Source organism: Chelon labrosus (assembly GCF_963514085.1).
Source record: "Chelon labrosus genome assembly, chromosome: 23".
NCBI lineage: Eukaryota > Metazoa > Chordata > Actinopteri > Mugiliformes > Mugilidae > Chelon > Chelon labrosus.
The window spans coordinates 17,455,658-17,479,126 of record NC_140356.1 but is presented as its reverse complement, the minus strand read 5'-3'; the positions used below and the strand labels follow the sequence as shown (position 1 = coordinate 17,479,126).

Here is a 23,469-nt window from a genome sequence, read left to right as displayed (position 1 = left end):
GTGTGGATAATTGGTGACGGTGTGGGGCCTAGAGAGCTGTGACCACCATGGGAACAACCTCAGTCTGCAGGACGTCCTCATCTGTTGGTTTGTCTTGGTGGACTACAGTGGAAAGGCCTTCCTCCTTTTTTTTCTATAGCAAATATTTTTAAATATTACATTAAAATCCTACTTGTATTTGCACTCCTTTTGTCTTTCATGCTTCCTGTAGATCTTTCACAAATGTCACTGTTAATCTGAAAGTTAAAAAATAACAGGCAATGGTGTTCAACACATGAGATAGAATACAGAATTGTAGTTTATGTAGAAAGGTAACAAACAAAAACTGTGTTAAAATGACCACAATATTAACACTGAAAACTGATGAATGTCAGCAAGTCCAACATTTGCTGTTAATTTAAATTATATTTAGTCTTTTCTATTTTAATAACAAAAAAATTACTGTTATACAAGCAGTGGTTTAACAAGTTAAGATCAAATGCATTCAGGGAAACATCAACATTATAGACAACACATTTCCAAGTTGTTTAGTGTTCTTTAATATGTGAACAGATGTAACAGTAATTACAAATACTTGTGTCCTGTGAAATAAGTAACGTTTTCAACCTCTTTATTATTATTGTTGTTAGTGTTGTTTGTTCCAGATTTCTCTCTCCCAAAGTGTCCTACAGAAGAAAAAGGTAACTGGTTAATAACAGTGGCAGAAAGAAATACCATGGTCTGTCTGGTGCAGGCCAGGAACACTGGACAAACATATAAGAAACTAAAAAGCACGAGGACATAAGGATAAAAAAATATAAATATGACAGATCCAAGACTGGAGAACCTGTATATGACATCTGTAGCAACAAAGGCCTGTTCAGGTGTCATTAATCATTTTAGGTTATACAAATCATATTGTAATTGCACACAGGTCGCCACTTCTTAATGATTTTAAGATATTCGTTATATTGACAAAATCAAGTTCAAAATCAACATTACATGTATGTTAGCTAATTTATGAGGTGAACTATTTTTTACCAACCTCATACAGAAGCATTAGGTTTAAAGGTATCATCATCGTAAAGTCCAACACTTCTATATTACGTATTGATTTCTATACAAGTCGGTTTAATGACCGTAACAACCAACAATGTGCTCCCGTTAACATCGCATTAGCTGGTTAACGAGCTAGCTAACAAGCTGAGCTAACGCGCTTGTTTTGTTAAGCGCAAACACCAATGCTTGCTAATTAATGCGAACTTATTTAGAATAAAACTAGTGTTTCACTCACCGAAAAAACTGAAGAGCAGATTTCTTTGAAGGTCTGTTAGAACAATTAACCGAACAAGCAGCCATTGCTTATTCGGTTTGTCAGTGGTATTTGTGTGTACTATTTTCCAAAACTGACTACAAACACGGCCGGATGGTCGTGACACTAATTAGCTAACTGGGGACTAGCGGAGCGACCAAAGCTAGCAGCTACCGCCAAGGGACCGGCCCATACGTCACCTGTCACTCAAGGCGGGAACGCCCTTAATAATGCAGAATTTTAAACCTTAATAAAAAATAAACGAACACGTTAGAAAAAAATTCACCCCCCGTACAGTTGTCACGAATAGTGAAATAAGGCATTGAGACTAAAACCGTTTTTTGTACCAGGCTGTAAACATGTTTAATATTGCTGTAAAGTTGGGCATTTTAACATGGGGGTCTATGGGGATTTGCTCCCTTTTGGAGCCAGCCTCAAGCGGTCACTCGATGAACTGCAGTTTTTTGCACTTCCGCATTGGCTTCAATTTTCAGACCCGGAGGTTGCCGCCTGGTCTCATGCTGCTAGAGCAAGCACTTTCCCAGGAGACAACTTCCCTAAAAGGGAACGGCTAATGAATGTAAAGATTAGCTTTACCATGGGGACCCACAGTAATGTGTAATAACTGCGTTAATCGGCCATGCTTGTGATTTATAAAGTGAAAATCAAGCATAAATTCTAACATGCAGGTCCTGTGATAAAACTAACCCACCTCTTTTCACTCTAGAATTAAGAAGGCTGTGTCAGAAATCATAAAGGTGCTGTTATGGGAGCCTGCAGACCTATTCACAGAAAGGAAAGTTCAAAACCTAGCCAGAAAAATTAAATTGCAAACCACACTTTGATGTGTTAGGTTTTATTTTGCGGTGCTAATAAATAATAGATGTGTTCATCACATCTGTAAAGGTGGAGCGGATATAAATACTGACAGGTGGTTTGTCAGTCTTTATTTTTAAAAATATATTTTACCATTGAACCAAACAGAGAAAAGCGAAGTAATCAAAGTTGTCTAAAAGTATAGCGGTATAAAAGGTATAGTATTCCCTCTGACATGTAGTGGGAGTGGAAGCAGAAAGGTCAAATACTTGTGCACTCGTCAGTCTGGCTCGCTCTGTAACAGCTCCACCCAAACACTAGTCGGCGCTGTGACTTTTTTGGCAGTCGGGTTCATTCTTTGTTTCTACTTCCTGCTTCACTTTCAACAATGACGACTGAAACTTTTGCCGAAATTTCGCCGAAGACAAGTCGTACAAGTGTTTGTATCTCCGAACCTCCTCAGTTAACCTTTCCTTGATGTGTTCTGTCTTTATTGATCCAAAACAATCAATTTGAGAATGAGCGGAAATGGAGAAGTTACATTTCTGGGGAGGTGCACGTCAGGATACAGCGCTAGGGTCTCGGCTGTAGCTGTAGCTATGGCGTTAAATTGACGCAGAAGCCTAAAGCGACTACTAGAGGATGTCACATGCCACTGGGTCTTGCTTTAAAAATAAAAATAAAGCTTTTTGGTTCACAGAAACCTTTTACAGAATTCGTCTTTTATGGATTATACAAAAAAACATTGCTTTGAATCAGACTGTTCCCCTATATTTAATGTATATTAAATGGGAATTACATTTTTTTTTACAACCTGGACCTTATTTCTAGCATAAAATACGGTCGTTTACTCACCCATAAAACTTTGGTGTTATCTGGAGTGGTTCGTCAGATATTTAGATCTGCGTATATCCATATAGTGGGAGTGAATGGGGCACCGAAACGCAGCTTCTAAATAACACATCATCTGCCAAGAAACTTGTTCATTTCACCAATATTTTGTTATCGTATGCTAGTGCTGTTCCTGAAATTATCGTGTTTTATGCCAGAAATAAGGTCCAGGTTGTAAAAAAACAGTAGTTCCCCTTTAATTCATTCTTTTGTGTCTAATCAGTTTTGTCTTTTAAAAATTGCGTATTTTATTCATTATTTTTTTTTAATATACACATATTCAGTTTAAATAAAAGTAAATAAATGAACCGATCAGGACGGGTCAGTTTCGGCTAATTGATTTGTGAAATTGATCCTTTTTCTTCAAGACAAGACAGTTTCTCTGATTTAATATGTTCGTAGACTGATGATAATGAGAATAATATGTTTGAAAAGCAGATGTCTAATTAGATATTTTATTGATGATTTAGTCTTTATAGTTTGTCTGAGGCATTTTCCCATCACAGCTTTAATTTCTCTATCCTGCTCTGTTCAAATAGACACATTATTCTTCATTTACATATTTAATATTATTTAATTACCGAGTTATAAACCAAACCTGTTTTCCAGGCTTGTAAAAATTCAATTAAATTCAATTAAGACAAACAACGCCGCTATTTCCGCTTAATATATCCTCTCTCCTTCCACTCAGTGTAAATGGACAATTATGATGTTTTTATTTATTTCATGACGCATGTTTTAAACATGTCTTAAAATCCTGCTAATGCCAGTGCTCAGAAAACCATGAAAGGAAACCAAACGCTTTGTGTTTTATTAATGCAGGTGGTGCTGGTGTTGGGTGACCTGCTCCTTTCAAAGCGAGCTGTTTGAAAGTCTGCACCCAGACTCTGAACATGCAGAACAACAATGTGATTATGGAGGAGCAGGGAGCCTAAATAGGATTTACTTTTTATACGAGGCCAGAAAGAACAGGCAGCCACTGGGAATATGGACTCTGGCATTAATCAAATACACGAGTATTGAATGTTTACAGTAAAACTATAACGTATACAGCAAGCAGGCCTCTGTAGGATAAAATGTTGTCAGGATATTTTAGTTTTATTTAAGTTTTAGGGCTTCCTGCTTTTGTCTATTCACAGTAAGAGAGTATTAGCAAAAAATTATGGTCACCAGCTCTGTTCACTGCGATGACCTGAAAGCTTTAATGTGCCTCTTGAGTTGGCTTTTAGATATGATAATGAGCCCTTCTTTGCAGCTAATTTGGTTAGCTAAAGTTAGCAATTTACACAGATCAGCCACAACATTAAAACCACTGGCAGGAGAAGTGAATAACATCGACCATCTTGTGACAATTCAGTGTTCTGCTGGGAAACTTTTGGACCTGGCATTCATTGGTGTGGATGTTACTTAGACATGTAGCACCCACCTAGACCAGACCAGGCACCCCCACCCCATAGCAATGACCCGCACACACAAAAACGCTTTAGGAACAACTAAAAAAAACATGAAGAACAGCACAAGGTGTTGACCTGGCCTCCAAATTCACTAGATCCCAAACTGATCAAGTATCTGTGGGATGATCCACAGAGCCCCCTGCCCTCAAAGGCCCCCCCATTAACAACATTGTGTTGCCAGACACCACAGGACACCCTCAAAAGGCCCATGTCCATTCTCTGATGAGTCCCAACTGTTTTGAAGGCACAAGGGAGACCTAGACAATATTAGGAAGTTGGTTATAATGTTACGCCTGATTGGTGTATATCTACATGTCCTATTTTGTGTGGGTGGAAGGAGACGGAGGAGAAAGATGGAGACAGAAGGAGGCTCTGAAAGCCCACAGCCACGTTGCTAAGCTAGCATCCGCGTCCACATTTAAATGACCTCTACTTACTTCAGTGTTTAACTTTTTGGGTTAAAAATCAGTTTCTGTGACTCATCCAGAGAGAAGTTTTAATAACGATGATATACTTTCAACTCGTGCACCATTGCCTGGAGATCAGTTTAGGGGTTAGGTGCCACGACCCATGGCTAAAGTGCACCCTCAGCAAGGAAGCCGACCTCTAGCCCAGGTGCAGATTGCGTGACTGCCCGCCGCTCTGAGAGTGCTCACTACTCTAAAGCAGAGAATGGATTCCTTGTTTGTGTGCACACTAGGCCAATAAAGATGATAAAAAAAAGTCATTGTTATTTATTCCCTAACTCCACTTGTACCTTTCTGTACGTGTCAGAACATCCTGTGCTGATCTGCCAAAGCGTAACACTGCATTTGCATCCTCTGTTTCTAATTGGGAGGAATTACCTCTGCAGGTTGCTATCTCGTTGTTGTCTGAACTATTTTAACAACAAAGGCGCACGACTGCAATCTAACATCATCATCATCCCGCCGAGTATTTGGAGAAAACAAACAAAGCAGTTATTCATTAGAGAATATGAATTGAGTGGACTATTTCACATGCACCAATGATCTCCTTCTTGGCTCACCGGCAGGATCTTGGAGGCACGAGGAGAAATCTAATTTGAGTTTCTGAACTAAGCAACACCTCGTGTGCGTCCTCACACATCGGCAGCAACACTTTTCTGCTTCCTCCGGTGGCCTCGTCTGAGAAGGAAGCTGGCCTGTTTTGTTTTTGCCACACGTTATTAACTGCCTCATGCTGAATGTAGACAGTATGAATCTGGTTCATTCAGCAGAGAGTGGGAGCAAATAGAATATCTCATTGGCCCAGCTTAAAAAAACTGCTCCAGGGCTCAACTTGAAGGAAGATTTAATAAAGTCAGTGTTTACCGTTAAAATTAAAACTCACTGTGTGGTTAAGCTCTTAAAGTACACCAGTAGATTGCTTCTGCTGGTTCTCTATAGGGTAATAACTTAACCTTTTGTTATGCAAATCTGCCCAAACATGCAGCAATATACACTGCCTGGCCAAAAAAACCCCACATACTTTCACATACTTTAATATTTAACTGGACCGCCTTTAGCTTTGATTACAGCACACATTCTGCAATGTCACCAGATTTATTTCCATCCAGTGTTTCATTCATTTTTCACCAAGATCTTGTATTGATGATGGGAGAGTCTGACCACTGCACAAAGCCTTCTCCAGCACATCCCAGAGATTCTCAATGGGGTTAAAGTCTGGACTCTGTGGTGGCCAATCCATGTGTGAAAATGATGTCTCATGCTCCCTGAACCACTCTTTCACAATCTGAGCCCCATGAATCCTGGCATTGTCATCTTGGAATATGATCCATTGATGGAATAACCTGGTCATTCAGTATATTCAGGTAGTCAGCTGACCTCATTCTTTGGGCAACATAATGTTGCTGAACCTAGACCTGAGCAACTGCAGCAACCCCAGATCATAGCACTGCCCCCACAGGCTTGTACAGTAGACGCTAGGCATGATGGGTGCATCACTTCATCTGCCTCTCTTCTTACCCTGATGCCCCCATCACTCTGGAACAGGGTAAATCTGGACTCATCAGACCACATGACCTTCTTCCATTGCTCCAGAGTCCAATCTTTATGCTCACTAGCAAATTGAAGCCCTTTTTTCCAGTTAGCCTCACCGATTAGTGGTTTTCTTAAGGCTACACAGCTGTTCGGTTCCAATCCCTTGAGTTCCCTTCACATTGTACATGTGGAAATGTTCTTACTTTAACTGTTAAACATAACCCTGAGTTCTACTGTTGTTTTTCTTCCATTTGATTTCACCAAATGTTTAAGTGATCACCAATCACGATCAATCAGGATTTTTTTCCGACCATATTTCTTCCTGGAAGACGATGGTTCTCCATTATCCTTCCAGTTTTTAATAATGCGTTGGACAGTTCTTAACCCAGTTTTAGTTTTAGTTTCTACAATCTCCTTAGATGTTTTCTCTGCTTGATGCATGCCAATGATTTGACCCTTCTCAAACAGACTAACATCTTTTCCACGACCACAGGATGTGTCTTTAGACATGGTTGTTTAAGAAATGAGAAGCTACTCATTGCATTAGTTGGGGTTAAATAACTTGTTGTCAGCTGAAAGATAGTCACCCATGCAGTAATTATCCAATAGGAGGCTCCTACCTGTTTGCCTAGTTAAATCCAGGTGGTGACAGGCAGTGTATGTTAGGTCATGGTGTCACAAGTAATCTGAGAGGTCATACAACCAAGAGATTTATAAGACTCTAACTGGACTTTGCGTCTCTTCCTTACAGCAACCTCACAGCATCGTCCAGCGTCGCCTGCTGGAGGGAAACATCACCCGGCTGAGAGGCGAGGCCCGGGACCCCAACGCCAGGGTTCGCTCCCCGCTGGCCGACACCAAGGACGGCCCCGCCGACGCCGAGGAGAGGAGCGAGAGCACGGCCGACGACTCCACAGAGGAGAGGGAGTCCCTGGAGGAAAGCGAGAGGAGCCTACGGTCAGACGAGGAGGACGACAGCAGCGAGGCCGGAGCCAGGCAGACGGCGGCCGAGAAGCCCGACGGATCGACCCTCCTCACGGCTCTGGTCATTCAGTGCAAGGTACAAAAAAACACACTTGCGTCTACCTTCACCCACATTCAATGCTTTGCCACTTTCTACTACAGCATTCAAACTGAAAACGAGAAAAGATACAAAGGCAGCTCCACTCTGCTCCTGTGACTCATCGTGTTAACGCCGGCTCTTCATTTACTTTCCCTTTACAACACATCAAAAGCGTGGCAGGAGCTGTTTGACAGGATCCCGAACAACAGATAACTGAGTCACGGTGACTGTAGGTCCACCCTTGTTAACACGTCCACATGGGCCCACAATGGATTCACTGCGGGCTGCATTAGGAATGGGCTTGAAACTGAGAAACTGTGTGGGCTTCAGTATAAAAGAATAAACTGACTGATCCAGTCGAAGGCTCGTTTTGTCCCGAACATCGGCCCCAATAACCCTTCTGAACATAATAGGTGGTTTAATAGGCTTCTGCTTCAATTTGACGCTGTAGCTATGGCGACATCGCTGCAGACTGATGTGCACCTCCCCAGAAGAGCTGTGATTGGTCCACTTGGTAGTAGCGTGTTTCCTGCTTTAGTATTTCCGGCTGCTTCTCCAGCTCCGCAATTTTCTAATTGATTGTTTTGGATCATTAAAGATGGAACACATGGAGGAAAGGTTAACTGAGGAGGTTCAGAGATACAAACATTCGTAGGGCTCGTCAGGTTCGGTCGCCATTGTTGAAAGTGAAGCAGGAAGTAGAAACAAAAATTAACCCGACTGGCAAACAAAACACAGTGCCGACTAGCGTTTGGGTGGAGTTTTTACAGAGCGAGCCAGACTGATAAGCGCACAAGTATAAATGACTCACACCGGCGTAGACTACGTACGCAGGTTACGTCGTCTATGTCCCGCAGGACCCTAAAAGAGCATTTGTATTTCTCTCCAGAAGACATAATCAGTTCCCAACGGAGAGACTCCAGACCAACTTTCTCTCACAAAATACTTGTGGATAATGTTCGGTCTGGTCGAGGCAAATAATCTGATCGATTTAGAGTCTTTACAGACACGAAGCTCAGATCTTATGCAGGTTAGAGAGCTTATATTTTATGCTCGTGCTCTTATGCTCACTGCTGCAGAACCCTGTAATTACATAACTGTTGCTCTGCGGCTGATTGCGAGTTAAAATATTAAGCATTGCTGGTGCAGTAATGTTTTATCCAGCATGAGCGGCAGCAAGAACTCATTGTTCTTTCGAAGCATGACGACGCCACGGACCGTCTAAACTGGAGCAGCAGTCAGATTTGTGGACGGAGGCATTTTGTTTTTGGGTCGTCTGTCCGTTCGGCTCATTCTGATTAGTGTGATATCTCCAGAACGCCTTGAGAAGATCTCCTTATAGCTGGCACAAGTGTTTGTTTGAGCTCAGAGATGAACTGGCCTCACAAAAACATGTATTTAACCGAATTTCGCACAAATCTCAAACAATAAAGTGATGAACTTGTCAGATTTTACCTGAATAAAACTACAAATATGTATTTTTAATCAGGAAAATGTCCCTGAAATGCCATCTGTCCCCGCGTAAGACCACTTTATTTTTAAAGCCCCCGTTCAATCAGCTAGCTCTGAGCACCACAGCAGAAGCAGCATCACGTTGCACTCTGTATTCATGGCTTTTATTAACTGTCTTTTCGGAAGCACATTAGGCATTAATGGTAGTCTGGATTCACGTGGAGACGCTCCCTGTGGTCCCCCTTCAAAAGTCCAAAGACTAATGTATGCAGAAAGGTCACACAAAACACTCACTACTACTAATTCAGTCCCTCCTCAGCAGATTTGTGATATTTGGTGGCTGGAAATGATTATATGCTGTCCAATATAAGGAATCTGCTGACAGAAGAATAACGGGTGTTGCAGAGAAGATTCTGAATATACTCTGATACAGTATTATATTGCTGTTTAGCCTCTTTTAGTCACAAAATTGCAGAGTTTCTGTTGTACCACTGCAAATTTATTGTTTTGGTGGGTTTTACAGATTAAATGTTTAATTCCATTCATGCATTATTTGCAAAATGCTCATCCTGTGGAAGGTTGTGGATGGTTGGAGCTTCAGTTGGGTCTGGAGAGATCACCAGTCCATCACAGGGCTAACACAGGAAGAACAACTTGTCATCTACACGCCTACGGCCAATTTAGAACCGATTAGTCTAACATCGCCGGAGCACCTGGAGAAAAACCCTCTCACGTCAAGGGAGAACACGCAAACTTACATACATAAAGGCCCAGCTGGCCAGATTCAAACCGTCTATCAGTAATCACGAGACGCCGACCGGTGCGTCTGCAGCTTTTTAACTACCAGGTGTTGTTTTCTTCCCATGCGTTCTTTCATCACTGACGAGGTTTAGCATCAACCCTGTCACTATTGTGTCTTCAAAGCTCGATATGTGGTATTCCTCTGTGCCTTAACACGTATAACTTGCACGTTCATGGATTTTACGTCCTTTTATGGCAATATGAGCAGCCTCATTCATAAGTCAAATCCAATCAAGAAATGCACATGTGGCAAAAATAAGACGTAATTATTTTATAACCGCTTTTTGGACTCAGATTAGAGAACTATAACAATAACTAACACTGAGGACGAAGTTATTTTTTTATCCTCTGAAAGAAACAGATCAAACATTGTCTATTCCCTGTGGTGTTAAAAAAATACAGTATGCACAATTCTGTATTTGTGAGTGCAATTAAAATTAATCTGGTAGTCTGCTTTTTCCTGTGGATTCAGCGTTTTCCTCTATTGCTCAGTGTGCTCTCGGGTTTCCATCATCGACTTATTAAAGCCAAAGCGTTCCTCAGTCACTTGTTCAAACGCTATTTTTAAACTTCAGGGATAGAGAAGGGATTTTTTTTTTTTTGCGCCACCGAGACTGAGACAAAAGAGCAGGTTTGTGGGTCTGCTGATAAGCCGGTGGGCCTGCGAGGACAAAAGAGGCGCGATCAGCCGGCTCGGTCTGTGCGGAGTGAGAGGGATCAAAACAAGGTGCATGGAAACCGAAACGTGTTTATTTCCAAGGCGGGGGGAAATATCCAAGGGTCAAGAGGATAAGGTATTCATTGGTGAAGGAGATGGTGGGGTGAGAGGGATATACAGCCATGATCCGCGCAATAAAAAACACAGTAGATGTTAGAAAATGACTTAAAAATGCAGCATACCGCTTAAAATTCTAAGAAAAATGAGTGTAGAAATTTTTCAATGAGCGTTCTTACTGATATGGACGTCTATCTATTAATTTGTAGCTATAAAAATGTTTCCTTCGACTAACAATCCACAACCTAGATCATAATAACGAGAAAACCTGGAAATATTCACCTTCAAAGGATCAAACCAGTGCCACTGTTCTTTTATAAAATCTATGAATAATTAAAAGAAATTTCTGCAGATTACGTTTCAGTCCTTGCAGGTCTAGGCTCTATCATTCCTCTAACCTATTGATAGAGCTGTAGGATATCTGAAAGTTAAAAATAAACCCATACAACTGGGATTATTTTTTTATTTTATTGCAGAGAAACATCAAATTTATGCACGGTCTGATATTCGGTGAACAGTGTGGGGGTGGTAGCCAACATACTGCTCATCTCACATGCACGCAGAGCTGCCATATGTTCTGCATACATTCTCCATTCTGCTATTTTGTTTTCCACATGTACCCCTCATGAACATCCGACATCGATTTACAGGGAAGAGCCTTCAGAGACAACAGTTCCCGTAAACCGTAACAATCTGCAGCTCTATAGATGAAACATGTCTTTGTGACGTGAGGTGCCCTGCAGGCAGCGGGGCGACTGCGAGATGAAGACAAATGTCAGGGGAAATTAGGGCGAGCCGCCTGCTAGTATCACTACTGTTTAATTCAAGCTTGAAAAATCTGAGAACCCATTGAAAGATGTCAAGAATATATGCCTTGGAAATACCTTGATTTTCTTATTTTTTGTTCTCCCCTGGAGTTCATGTCTGTACTTTGTGTAAATACAAAACTGCAGTCGAGAGTTGGTTAGCTTCGGTTAGCATAAAGTGGAAATGGCAGATTTTAAATCAACATTCATGCAAGGATAAAACAAACCATGATCAAAAATTAATTACTGAGCTTTTAAGGGGAATTACCGTTTTTTTTACAACCAGGACCTTATTTCTGGCATAAAATACGATCGTTTACTCACTCATATAACTTAGGTGTCATTTGGAGTCGTTCGGACAATATTTATAATGGGAGTGAATGGGGCACCGAAACGCAGCCTCTAAATCTGGCGCAAAACCCATTCATTTCACCAATATTTTGTTATGATACCCTAGTGCTATTCTCCATTGAGTCCGGAGTTTCGCGGCAGATAATGCGTTATTTAGAGGCTGCGTTTCGGTGCCCCATTCACTCCCACTACATGGATATATGTGGATCTAAATATCGTTCGAATGACTTCAAATGACACCAAAGTTATATGGGTGAATAAACGATCGTATTTTATGCCAGAAATAAGGTCCAGGTTGTAAAAAACAGTAATTCCCCTTTAAGGGTGTTGTTAGGATATTTTTGTAAGTTTGGACAGAACTAGCTGGCTAGCTTTTTCACTAGCGCCTTCAACTATGCTAAGCCAAGCTAGGCTAGCTGTTTCCTGCCTCTAAGTGTTGAACTGCATTGAACCCACAATAACTGAGTTTTGCTCACTTTGGAACCAAAACATTCCTTTGGAAGCTAAACAAGGCTAACACATTAACCTACAGTGACCTGTTGGTGTTTCTGGTCGCCTAGCATAAGCAACTCCAAAATTTACTCTACTTTTAGCGCTGCTTTTGGTCTCCACCAGCTCCAGTGAAGAATATCTTAAGCTTTAGCTGCTCAAGATGCTAACTAGCTAGTCTGTTTGGTGCAGTGTTACAACAGGGTTTTAGAGCAGCTGAACCAAAATGATAAATAAAAGAGAAATTCACTGAAAAGCTCTAGCTCTAAGTGCTGTCTAATAAAAAATGTTGTAACTACATCGGTTCAATTGCAAGGATATAAAAAATGTTGACATGTGACACTTTTAAGATGGAAATAATAATTAAACACTGCTGTCCTCTTCACTGACGAATTGTTTGATCAATGTTTGACCACTTGTTTAACGTGCCATGCTCTAGTGAGCCTGTAAAACCAAAGGCCTCTCAACAAACTACAGAATCAGCACCTACAGTCAGCAATAAGAGTCTAATATATCAGCCAACAACCAAATAACAATTCTGTGCTGGTTTATGATTAGTTTAATCATCGGTTAAAAACCAAACGCCTGGAGCAACACAATCAAGGGTAAAATAACACCTGGCTCCAAAAAGAGTTGGAAATGCGGCGGTAATAGAAGATTTGTTTACTGTGGAACAAGTTAATAAGCAGTTAACTTTATTCTTCACTTTTTCACAGTTTTCATGAGCACATGGCAGCCGAATGAATTTGTTAAAAAAAAAAGGAGTGATTGGTTGTTTTCAGAGGCTCCCAGGAGTCGTGTTAATGTGCCATTGTGACCGGTTGTTTCCTCGTCATTTACAGCGCCAGACGTGAAGTGGAAAATCACACTGTGATGCTAAAATCCCCCACTCTCTGTCTCTGTTTCCCCTACAGTGCTGCGAGACTGAAGTCAAGGCATCCATCAACACTGGCAGCCAACATAACCACATCTCCACCTCCTGCTGCCAGAGGCTGGGGTAAGAAACACCCGGCTCTGAACGGCAAACACATCAACAGCACATATATATATGTATATATATATATATGTTGTGCATTATCTGACAACTTTAAATCTTTGGAAGCTTTGTGGCGTAGTGGTTAGCACTGATGCCTCACAGCAAGAAGGTTCTGGGTTCTAATCCATGGGCCGACTGGGCCTTTCTGTGTGGAGTTTGCATGTTCTCCCTGTCTCTGCAGGGTTCTCTCCAGGTACTCCTGCTTCCTCCCACCGTCCAAAGACATGCTCGTTAGGTTCATTGGTGATTCTAAATTGGCCGTAGGTGTGAGTGGTTGTCTGTCTCTCTGTGTTAGCCCTGTGATAGACTGGAGACCTGTCCAGGGTGTACCCCACCTCTCACCCTAAGACAGCTGGGATAGGTTCCAGCCCCCCTGCAACTCTTCACAGGACAAGCAGTTACAGAATTAAACTTAACACATTAAAATACTAAATAAAGCTCAGTTTTTAGATCAGTAGCTTTAGAGTAGGAACGCAATGTGGTGACTTAATTTCAAAATAAACTACTGATAAACAGTGAAAGCTGCAATAAGCTGGTGCACCGTTCGTCTTCATAATCCTAGTTAATAAAATCCCAGCTACTCAAACATTTGACTGACATTTTAATAAAACTGCTGATCTTTTCAAATTAAACCTCCCCCAGTTTGTGTTTGAACTACTGAAGATGTTGACTATGTGTGTGTGTGTGTGTGTGTTTCCGTGTTGTTAGGCTGGCGCCCAGTCAGGACAGTTCACCATGTGGTGGGAGCAGCTCGGTGACGGATCTGCAGCTGCAGCTGGGCAGACAGACGGTCCAGTGTTCGGCATATGTCAGAGGTGAGAATACACTGTGCAATATTCATCAGTTGTAACGCAGTGTGGAGTGAAGCAAAACTATTAGTTGAATGTCTAAGTCTGCAGCCATGCTAGAGGAGCTGGTCTTTGGGCTAAATGCTAATGTAAACAATAATTTTCCCCACCTTTAGCACAACATTTGCTAATTAGTAGTTGCTAAGTAACTATCACAAAGCTGAAGCTGAATAGAAATAATATTATTAAGAATTAAGAATAATATTAGAAGTAAATAATAATAGTATAGTAGAATAGTAATAGTAGAATTAAGAATAGTATTAAGTCTGAATCAAATTATTGGATAAATCAGAACTTTGACCACACGATAACACTAAATGAGCCTTGAATTACATCCTAAAGGGAGCATGAGTATAGCAGCAGCCATTTGTTTAGTATTTATTACAACTTCTTTTATAGAAAACCAAAAAAATACAACCTCACTAGTGTCGAGCCTTTGGGAATTATTCAGATATGTCACTGAAGCTGGACTAAATGTCGTTAAATGTCCCTAAAGTGATTAGCAACTTGGATGCCTAATAAATTTTATGCCGATGTATAAAATAGTTTTTATGGAAATGTTTCATTTGAAAACAATTATGTCAAACTTGTGGTAGAGGAAATGTCAGAGGATCACCAAAGTCAGTGAAAGACAAACAACAACAGTTTTGGACCAAATTTCATTGTCATGCATCTGTTTTTATACCAATCTATTTCCATCTCCTGAGCAGCTGGCATGGTTAAAACCCAAACCCAAACAGAAATTTAGTAAAAGGATAACCGTACTAATGCATCACACTATATTTAGAATATTTACACGTAGATAAATGTGTAATTTTTCCACTCTTTGCTACCGGCGCTCCACAGTAATTCTGCACAAGCTTTTAGATGAGTTATTCCAATAACATCTGGTAGGTATTTAGAGGTTTATAAAAAAAAAATCCCCTGGTGCAGAAATAGAATAAGTGGGAAGGTAATTATCATGAGCTGTGATTGTCACCTTGGCTGAGTAGACAAAGAATGAATAACAAGCACAAAACTTCTCATAGAGATAAGTACAAGTACTTAACATACTGTTTGTTGGGGAATTTTTCATTTTTTTTCTTTCTTTTGAGGGCGCTGGTGCAGGCACCGGTCCAACGTAGCGAGAGGAATAAACTTTCTGTTCATCATCTGTGTCTCTTTATATCACTCTCCATCTCTGGAAGCAAACACCAGTGTTTATTTTAGTCATGAAAAAGGTCACTTCCCTTTTAAGGACATTGTTTTCTTCGTCTTTGGGATTTGTGTATACAGCCTTGACTCGGTTAGCTTAGATTAGCATAAAGACGAGATAAATGTGGAGGTTGTTCAAAGATTTTAAATTAGCATTCATGTAAGGACAAAACAAACAATTATAGTACACTTATAAGATTTAAAGGTGTTGGTAGGAGTATTTTTGAAGTTTGGAGAGACATAGCTGCTAGCTGTTTCCTCGCTAAGCTAAGCAAAGCTAAACTAGCCTGTAGCTGATGTAACTATTGCTTTAAAGCTGCTATACATCATTTTATTCCGCCTTTTTGAAGCTAAAAGTGGACAATACTTTGTTAGCTTACAAGGCTAACATGTTAGCTTACAGCGGTATATTTTAACATCCAGCAATGATGTAGCTTTACGTCGTGTTTCTGGTCACCTAGCTAAAATGTTAGTCAGGCCAGTCAGTGACTTTTACAAGTGTGGAATTCAGCTACATCTGTAAAAATGATGCTACAACATGATATGGTTAGCGTGGAAAAGCAACTAGCTTGGCCAGTTTTTATGCTAGTGGGCTGCAGCTTCATATCAGCATACGGTCACGGGAATTACATAACTGTGGAAGATAAATAGGGTTTCTAAAATGTCAAACAGCTTCTATAAAGTCAAATATTAGATTATTTATCCTTATCTTTCCTTTGTTTTGAGGACATTTAGTCCTCTTAAAGATAAAAGTCAGAGGCCACACATTATTATTTCTGTAGCAGTTCCTCCTTAATTCATCCTCAGCAGTGAATAATAACCCTCAGCCCTATTTTATTTACATGAAATTCACTAAGCTCACACCCTCCCTCACAGTACATATGCTTTACAGCTCGCATTATCACAAGAAGGAATACTTTAGTCATGTTTAACCTGGATTCAGGCTAACGTATGCATGTTAAGATGAGCGCGTTAATGAATGCGAAGAGGCTTTTCAAAATGGAGTAAAAAAAAATTCTGTTTATTCCTTTGCCTTCCCTCCGCTCCTTATCTTTCCCTTTTTTCCATTTTCAGAGGATGAGGCGTTTGAGCTGTGCCTGGGTCTGCAGACTCTGTTGGAACTTAAAGTAAGGTCTTCATTTGCTTTGCTAATATTCTGCGAGCCTTATCGTGCAGCTTTTGTGTTTAAAAAGGACCAGCTAACCAGAAATGGCCGCGCGGCTTTAAATAAGCAAAAAATATCATATTGAAGTGAACATTTCAAGGAGAAATGTGGAGGCACCCAATCTGAAAGAGAGAGATGTACTTTATGTGGTTTTATCTGTAGGAAAAGGCAGTTATTAAAATGATGCAGCCGGCTGTCAGATGTCCCGCTGTGCAGATAAAACCAAGATAAAAGCAGATTCAGGACAGTATACGATGTGAAAATTTTTAATGTGAAATAGAAGAAATTTGAAGGCAGCACTCTTCATATTTCAGCAGTATATACAGTGCAGTATGTCTAGTTATCTCCATCTGAAGAACCTAGCGTGTGAAAGGAAGATGAGCTGGTTTTGTAAATCAGCCCTTTCAGGACTTCATGGACTAAGATGAATGTTTTAGCTTCAAGCTACTTTACCCTCTCTGCAAATTCTCACAAGCTCTAATTAATTAGCTGCGAGCACGTTGAGAGGTCTGATAAAAAAACATATTCCTGCATTCAGCAATCACGTTTATTCATATGGGGAGGGAGCGACACTTAATAATTATCTGACAACCTTGAATGTTACGTTTAGCAGCTGATTACAAAATCATACCATTATCAGTTGATTACGTATCTTCGCCGCAATGCTGAACTAACGCTTTATAGGAGCTATAAATTATATTTTTATGCATGTAAAAGGCGTCGCTTATAATAACTCCCCTTAAAACAAAGATATATCTACTTATGACCTGTTTGTACTGTTTAACAAAGTATGTGTTTAAGTGTTGCATTCCCTCAGATTAGTCTTGAGAACTTGCATTGATTATTTAGTTTTACACTAATTACATCGTCCCATGTGATTCCTTTCCTAGTGCTGCTTGGATCTGAGCAGTCAGGTCCTGAAGCTGCAGGGCTGCGACGACGAGCTGCCCTTCCTGAACCCTACGACCGACAGCCAGTGCCAACACGACACCAACGAGAACCTGTGAGCCCAACTCGACGACGGCGGCCGCCACTCCTTCTAAGCCTAAACCGGTTCCAGCAACGCGGCTACGGTGCCGTTTGTGTCTGGACTGTCCGATCACAGTGTTTCTCACTGCCAGAACATGGATGAGCGTTCGCATCTGTCGTTCTTGAGTTTACATCTTTGTGTTCGTAGAGTTGAGACATTTGTCATGATTATCTCTTACATTAAATTAGTTTGCAGAGCCAAATCCAATCTCTGTAAGTTTAATCATTCTTTATGGTCATTCTGTATATTCAAATTCAATTCCTCTGTTCAGCTGCTTGGGTACGCTGATGCTCTCTAAAAGGGAAAACCATCATTCGAAGGGAATTTTAGTGAAGTATTTTGTGATTTGACTGTAAAATGAAAAATAAATCACGTCAGTTTAGATTCTGCTAAAGGAATGGTTTTACATTTGGGGACGTAACATTGACTACAACAGTATCCGCCAACATAATCTCTAAAACTCATTATCAACAAGCACACAAACAGTCCATTAAATGACATTATAGCTCATTATATTTATTGATTAAACCAGTGGTTCCCAACATTTCCAGCTTATGTTCTCCTTCATCAATGGTTATGACCTGTCTTGTCATAAAATACCCTAATTTAAACTGAATTAATTTCAAATTGAATCAGTTTAGTCAGGTTTTCAAGATACTACTTCCAGTTGAACAGGGAAAGGCTGAACATTTAAACCATTAAACCATATATTTAAAATTTTAAGGCCAAATATCTATTCCTTCCAGCTATTCCAGCAATACATCATAATAATACATCAGTCTACGTTTAATGATTTCAGTAATTTATCCATTTCTTCCAGTTCCCACCACATATCTGCAATGTTTAGCTAGCTATTGTATTTCCACTATTTGTCCACGTTTAGCTAGTAACCTCAACTATTCATTCATAACCTTTGACAGTGTTAAATGTATTTTCATAACCTTTACCTAACAATGTCAACTGTTTATCTGTGAAATTTAGCTAGAAATGTCAGCCGTATTTTAGCAACTTTAAGCTACCAACGACCATTAGCAAACGACGATTAGCTAACAACATCAGCTGTTTATTCAAAACATTTAGCTCAACGCCTATGGGCTATTAACAACATCTGGCCAACAATGTCAGCCATTTATTCAAGACACTGCAGGTTATTCACAACATTTAGCTAGCCACGGCCATCGTTTATTCACAACATTTAGCTAACAACATCAGCTGTTTATTCATTTCTGACGTTTAGCTAGCAATGTCAACTGAGCTGATCAGTGGCGTTTAAGCTAACTAGTCAACTGTTTATTCATCGTTTGATTTGTTCCATATATCCATAGCTATGTCCACCTTTTATCCTGACTTTTAGCTAACTAGCTTAACTGTTTATTAATAACATTTACCTAGCTAGTCAACTCTTTGCTCATTACTTTTATCTATATATTTTAAATAATGGCTGTAGACTACTATACCACTATAAAGCCTTTAAATGTAACCTAACTTGTTCAGCTGTCAGGGTTAGCTTAAAGCTAATTAAATGGATTGTTTAGTTTATTGAGTACCCTGCTTGTTTAATAGTTTTCACAGAGGGTATCTGTGACCCTCACGCTACCCTTTTACCCCTGTTTGGGAATCACTGGCTTTAAAATATCCCTATAACATGTTAATCATTGGGCTTTTGAGGTACTGGTAAATGTATTTTGTCACCAAAAGAGCTTTTTCAACCAGTATCTGCTCACTGTAGCCTTATATTTTCCATTTATGAGAGCGGAGTACATTCGCATTTGATAATCAAGAATGTAAATAAGTGTGTTTCCCAAAATGTCAAGACTGTTCCCTTAAGAATCAACATGACGCATCTAAAAAGTTTCAGTACTTATGATGCCCTTTTCCAGTGTGTTCAAAGCAAATATTGAGAAACCTTGAAGTCTTGTGTAAGTAGGAGAGGACGTGGCTACCTCCTTAAGAGACAAGGATGAATTCAAAAAAAGGAGTATTTCTGTAAGAACCTTCACTCTTTTCTTTCCTCATCAAAAGACCGATGTGGTTGAGTTTTCCAGGAGCATACTTTCCAGGATGTCACAATGGGCCAGACTGAATTACAATAGTTTGTCATAAATCTCTTCAAATAAAAATAGACTTCAGGCCAGCCAGTCAAACACACTTGAGTCAGACTCAGCTACAGAAATATCAAAACATTCCATCTGCATGACTTTGTAAAGATCTGCCTTTGTATAAGTCTGCATGTTTGTGTACTAGTCTGATGTGTGTCAGAAGGGGCTGGATGTGTGTGTGTGTGGGTGTGTGTGCGTGTGTTTTATGTGTGCATGTTACCAGTCAAAGCAGGGTTTTCTGCCTTGAAACGGCTCCCGTTTCACATGGGAACAAGCGGAGTAGGTTCCCATCTCCCCCCCCCCAGCCGGTTTCACCGAGCTCCGTTCAGAACAAGCTGCCAAAAGCAGACCCCAGCTGCCTTCCCTCTTTTTCTAGGAGATTTTAATCACTCGGCCGTGGCTGCATTCAGTGCCAGGGCGCCTCTTCAAGTTCATCTTCTCCTTCGTTCAGAGGACTGTTTTATTTCTATTTTTTTGTCCATTTACCGCCTTTTTGGCTGATGTTATTCACTCTGACACCTCATGTTTGCCGATTCGCTCGTCACAAGAGAATGAAAAAAGACAACACAACAAAAACTCCCCATTACAGTGCCACCTGCCTCTCTTGTCTCCGCTGTCATGATGTGGAGAATCGGGAACCGCCTCAGATGCGCTCACCGAAGGCCGTCGTACTCATGCTTTAATAACACCTGAGCCGTGCCGTGCTTTTTAACTGTGCTACAGTATCCAGCTAACCTCTTCTTGGCGGCCATCCACGCGTAGATTGACAATGTTCGTTTCTCTTTGGTGTACTAGTGACCTCCCTATGCCGTGCGAGAGGAATCGATGTGTGACAGAAATTTATTTTTGGTGTTTCTCTTCTTCTGAACAGTATTTTCTCTGCCTAATAAAAATATGTATTCTGGCTAGCTCTGTCTGTATTCGTAATTTTAATATTAGAGAATGCTGGGCCTATTTGACAACACAAGCAAACTCAGCCTGTTTGTGCTGCTTGAAAAGATTGATTCCCGTCTTCAGTACTTGAGAAACACCCCTGTATGTGCCCTTCTCTGGTACGTCCTACTATATAAGGAACCGTGTCATACTAGAATAGAGAAAGCAGATGTTCCCACAGCGCCGTAGGGCTTTGACTGTCTTATCAGTGAAGGTTCCCATCCTGTTGTACTGCTCTTTTTTTCCATGACCAAAACAAAAGATAGTCGCGTTGGTCAGAGCATGTCTTAAGACTTATTTAAGGTACTGCGGGACATAGACGGCGTAACCAACACACGTAGTCTACGCTGGTGTGCTCATCAGTCTGGCTCGCTCTGTAAAAAATGCCACCCAAATGCTAGTTTTGCCAGTCGGGTTAACTTTTGTTTCTACTTCTTGCTTCACGTTCAACAATGGTGACTGAAACTTTCGCAACCTAAGACGAGTCCTACAAATGTTTGTATATCTAAACATCCTCAGTTAACATTTCCTCCATGTGTTCTATCTTTATTGATCCAAAACAATCAGTTCTAAAATTGCAGAGATGGAGAAGCAGCTGGAAATACCAAAGCAGAAACACGCTACTACCAAGCGGACCAATCACAGCTCTTGCGGCCTGTGTCGCCGCTGCGCGTAGTTACGCTTCCAGGGAGATGCACGTCAGACTGCAGCGTTAGGGTATGTCGCCATAGTTACAGCGTCAAATTAACACAGAAGCCTAAACTGCCTATTAAATCTAAAGGGTGACCGTCCCAGAGGTCAAGGCTAATTGATGTCCTGTGTACTCTGAAGCAAATCGACAGAAAAGATGAAAGTCAGATCAAAGTTATAAAATATGTCAATAGTTTTACTTTCAGCTGCATTCACTTTGTTTGTTTTTTTTTTGTTTTTTTCCATCACAGTCTCCAAGGAAACTAATTCGCAAACACATCTTGCAAGAACTGTAATGCCAGCAAGATTGTGTTTTCTTTTAATATAATGAGGAAACGCTGTTAATGAATGACATCAGCAAAATGTTTATGGTTTTAAGTGTTTTGCAGCACAATATCAGATCTGGAAATGCAATATCCCTCTTTAGTGATTGCAGCATTATTAAACTTTAAATCATGCAGAGGCCTCGATTATGGTTAGAGAGCAATTGTGGTCTGGTTTAATGGAAGAAAATATCCACACATACCCAAGACAAAACATGCGACCAAACCCGCAGTCTTTTATAGCCTGGAAACCAGCCTGAACTTCTCCTGACCACAAATTTTCCTCTAGTGTCCCAGATCTGCTCTTAGCATGCCCATCGTCGACCCCAACAACCTTCCTGTGGCTGTGGCCCAAAGATAATCTTGTTACGACCTGATGCGCCAGGTGGTTTGTTGCACAGAGCCATCTTGGAAGTCGTACTTGAAAACTGTTTGGGAACGCTAAGCCCTATCGTAAAACTATTTATCAAGTGAGTGGATGAATGTGTTTATCACCCGACATCCGCCAAGAGGACAAACACAACAAAAGCTTGCAAGCCCTCGCGTCGTTGTTAGGGAAATTTACAAATAAAAGCCACTTGTTGGAGTTACTGTAGTCACACATTCCCATAGCTTCCAGTAGTTGCTCAAGTCTGGACCATGGGTGGTCGTGTGAGCTCGTGGTCTGATGAATCTCACGGGAATCACAATTACACAAAACTGTTACTGGGAATATGTAAAAAGAAGACCAGATTGGATATTTAACCCAGTGTAGGACTGCATTTAGAAACTTTTGAATGTCAGGATGTCAGTGACTTTCTTATATTACAATAAACTAGAGTCTTTGAATGACAAAACAACCAATATGAAGACTTTATCTTGGGTTCCAGGATGTTTGAATAGACATGTTTTCCTCATTTCTCGTATTATCTGATGGAAATCATTGTCCGAGTCCTAATTCAAGTTCCCTATTCATGCCTTGCTCGTTAATTAATACCACGGACTCTTTTCTCTTCCAGACGTAGAAACAGAAAATGAGTCAAACCTTTCGCTAGTCAAGTGCCAAGTCATCCTCACTTTTATGATCATGTTGAAAGATAAGTTACGTAAAAGCCACAAAGGATTGGACATTACTGATGTGCTGTGTGACGCACACACAAGACTGGAAGCTAGGGCTAGCACGGGTGAAATAAAAACACAGTAGAAAGTAATGAAATCTATATTCTTGACCTGAATACGTATCCTCAGAACAGACAGCTCATGTGCTACATACTGTGTGCTGCAGATGTGTATAGCCTGTATAAAAATAGGTGGCAACTCAGCACCATCAATAGTATTTAATAGTACTCTACAGCGTGTTGTTAGCTGTGAAGCCGGCTCAAAGAAAATGCGATATTTATCTGAAGCCTTCTCCGTGTTTAGCAGATAACGGTCTAATAACTTTGACAAATTGTTGATGCGCAGCCTCCTTCTCAACATTTGGTGAGAGGATTTGGACCGTTCATCTGCTAGCGTTAGCGGATGCAGTGGTACTTTTGTTGTATTTCAGGCCTAACTTAAATACTTTGCATGTCACGGTATACTTGGCTTCATCTTAAGTGAGGTATTTATGTATTGCTAGTTTGCTGCAACGACCCACTGGTCAACTTGATGCTTAAAGCGTCATGGCACAAGAGTCGACAAACCAACTAGTCGACTAGTCTGAACAACCTCTACTGGAAACCTAGAGGTGTATGCGCTCTGCATGTTTTTGTTTTTGTTAAGGGACACATCTGCATTAGTTTGGAATTTTTTATTTCTAGTTTGCCACGGCTGTTTCCTCGCACAAAGTCAAACTGCATTCGACTTGCCAGAGCTGTCAGGCGATGCTTTATGTTTGTCGCGCTTCGTGTGTGTGACAGCTCCCTGAACCGGTATGCCCGGGAACACGGGGAAACAGCGTTACAGGAACACAACACTTCAACAGACCTTGTTAGAGAAGAT

At 40.7% G+C, this 23,469-nt stretch overlaps 1 protein-coding gene across 2 annotated transcripts in view; it reads left to right on the top strand.

The window, feature by feature from the left end:
* Positions 1 to 20,465, top strand: part of nrip2 (nuclear receptor interacting protein 2) — a 38,712-nt gene extending 18,247 nt beyond the window's left edge. Inside the window, exons 2-6 of one of the 2 annotated variants that reach the window (XM_084573570.1) lie at positions 7,204 to 7,512; positions 13,104 to 13,186; positions 13,934 to 14,040; positions 16,342 to 16,394; positions 17,323 to 20,465. In XM_084573570.1, the coding sequence (XP_084429696.1) occupies positions 7,204 to 7,512; positions 13,104 to 13,186; positions 13,934 to 14,040; positions 16,342 to 16,394; positions 17,323 to 17,439 (669 nt within the window). In that variant the 3' untranslated portion in view covers positions 17,440 to 20,465. Of the gene's footprint in view, positions 1 to 7,203; positions 7,513 to 13,103; positions 13,187 to 13,933; positions 14,041 to 16,341; positions 16,894 to 17,322 lie in introns of those variants that run through there. The other variant, XM_084573569.1, reaches the window with a different exon arrangement.
* Positions 20,466 to 23,469: the final 3,004 nt, after the last annotated feature.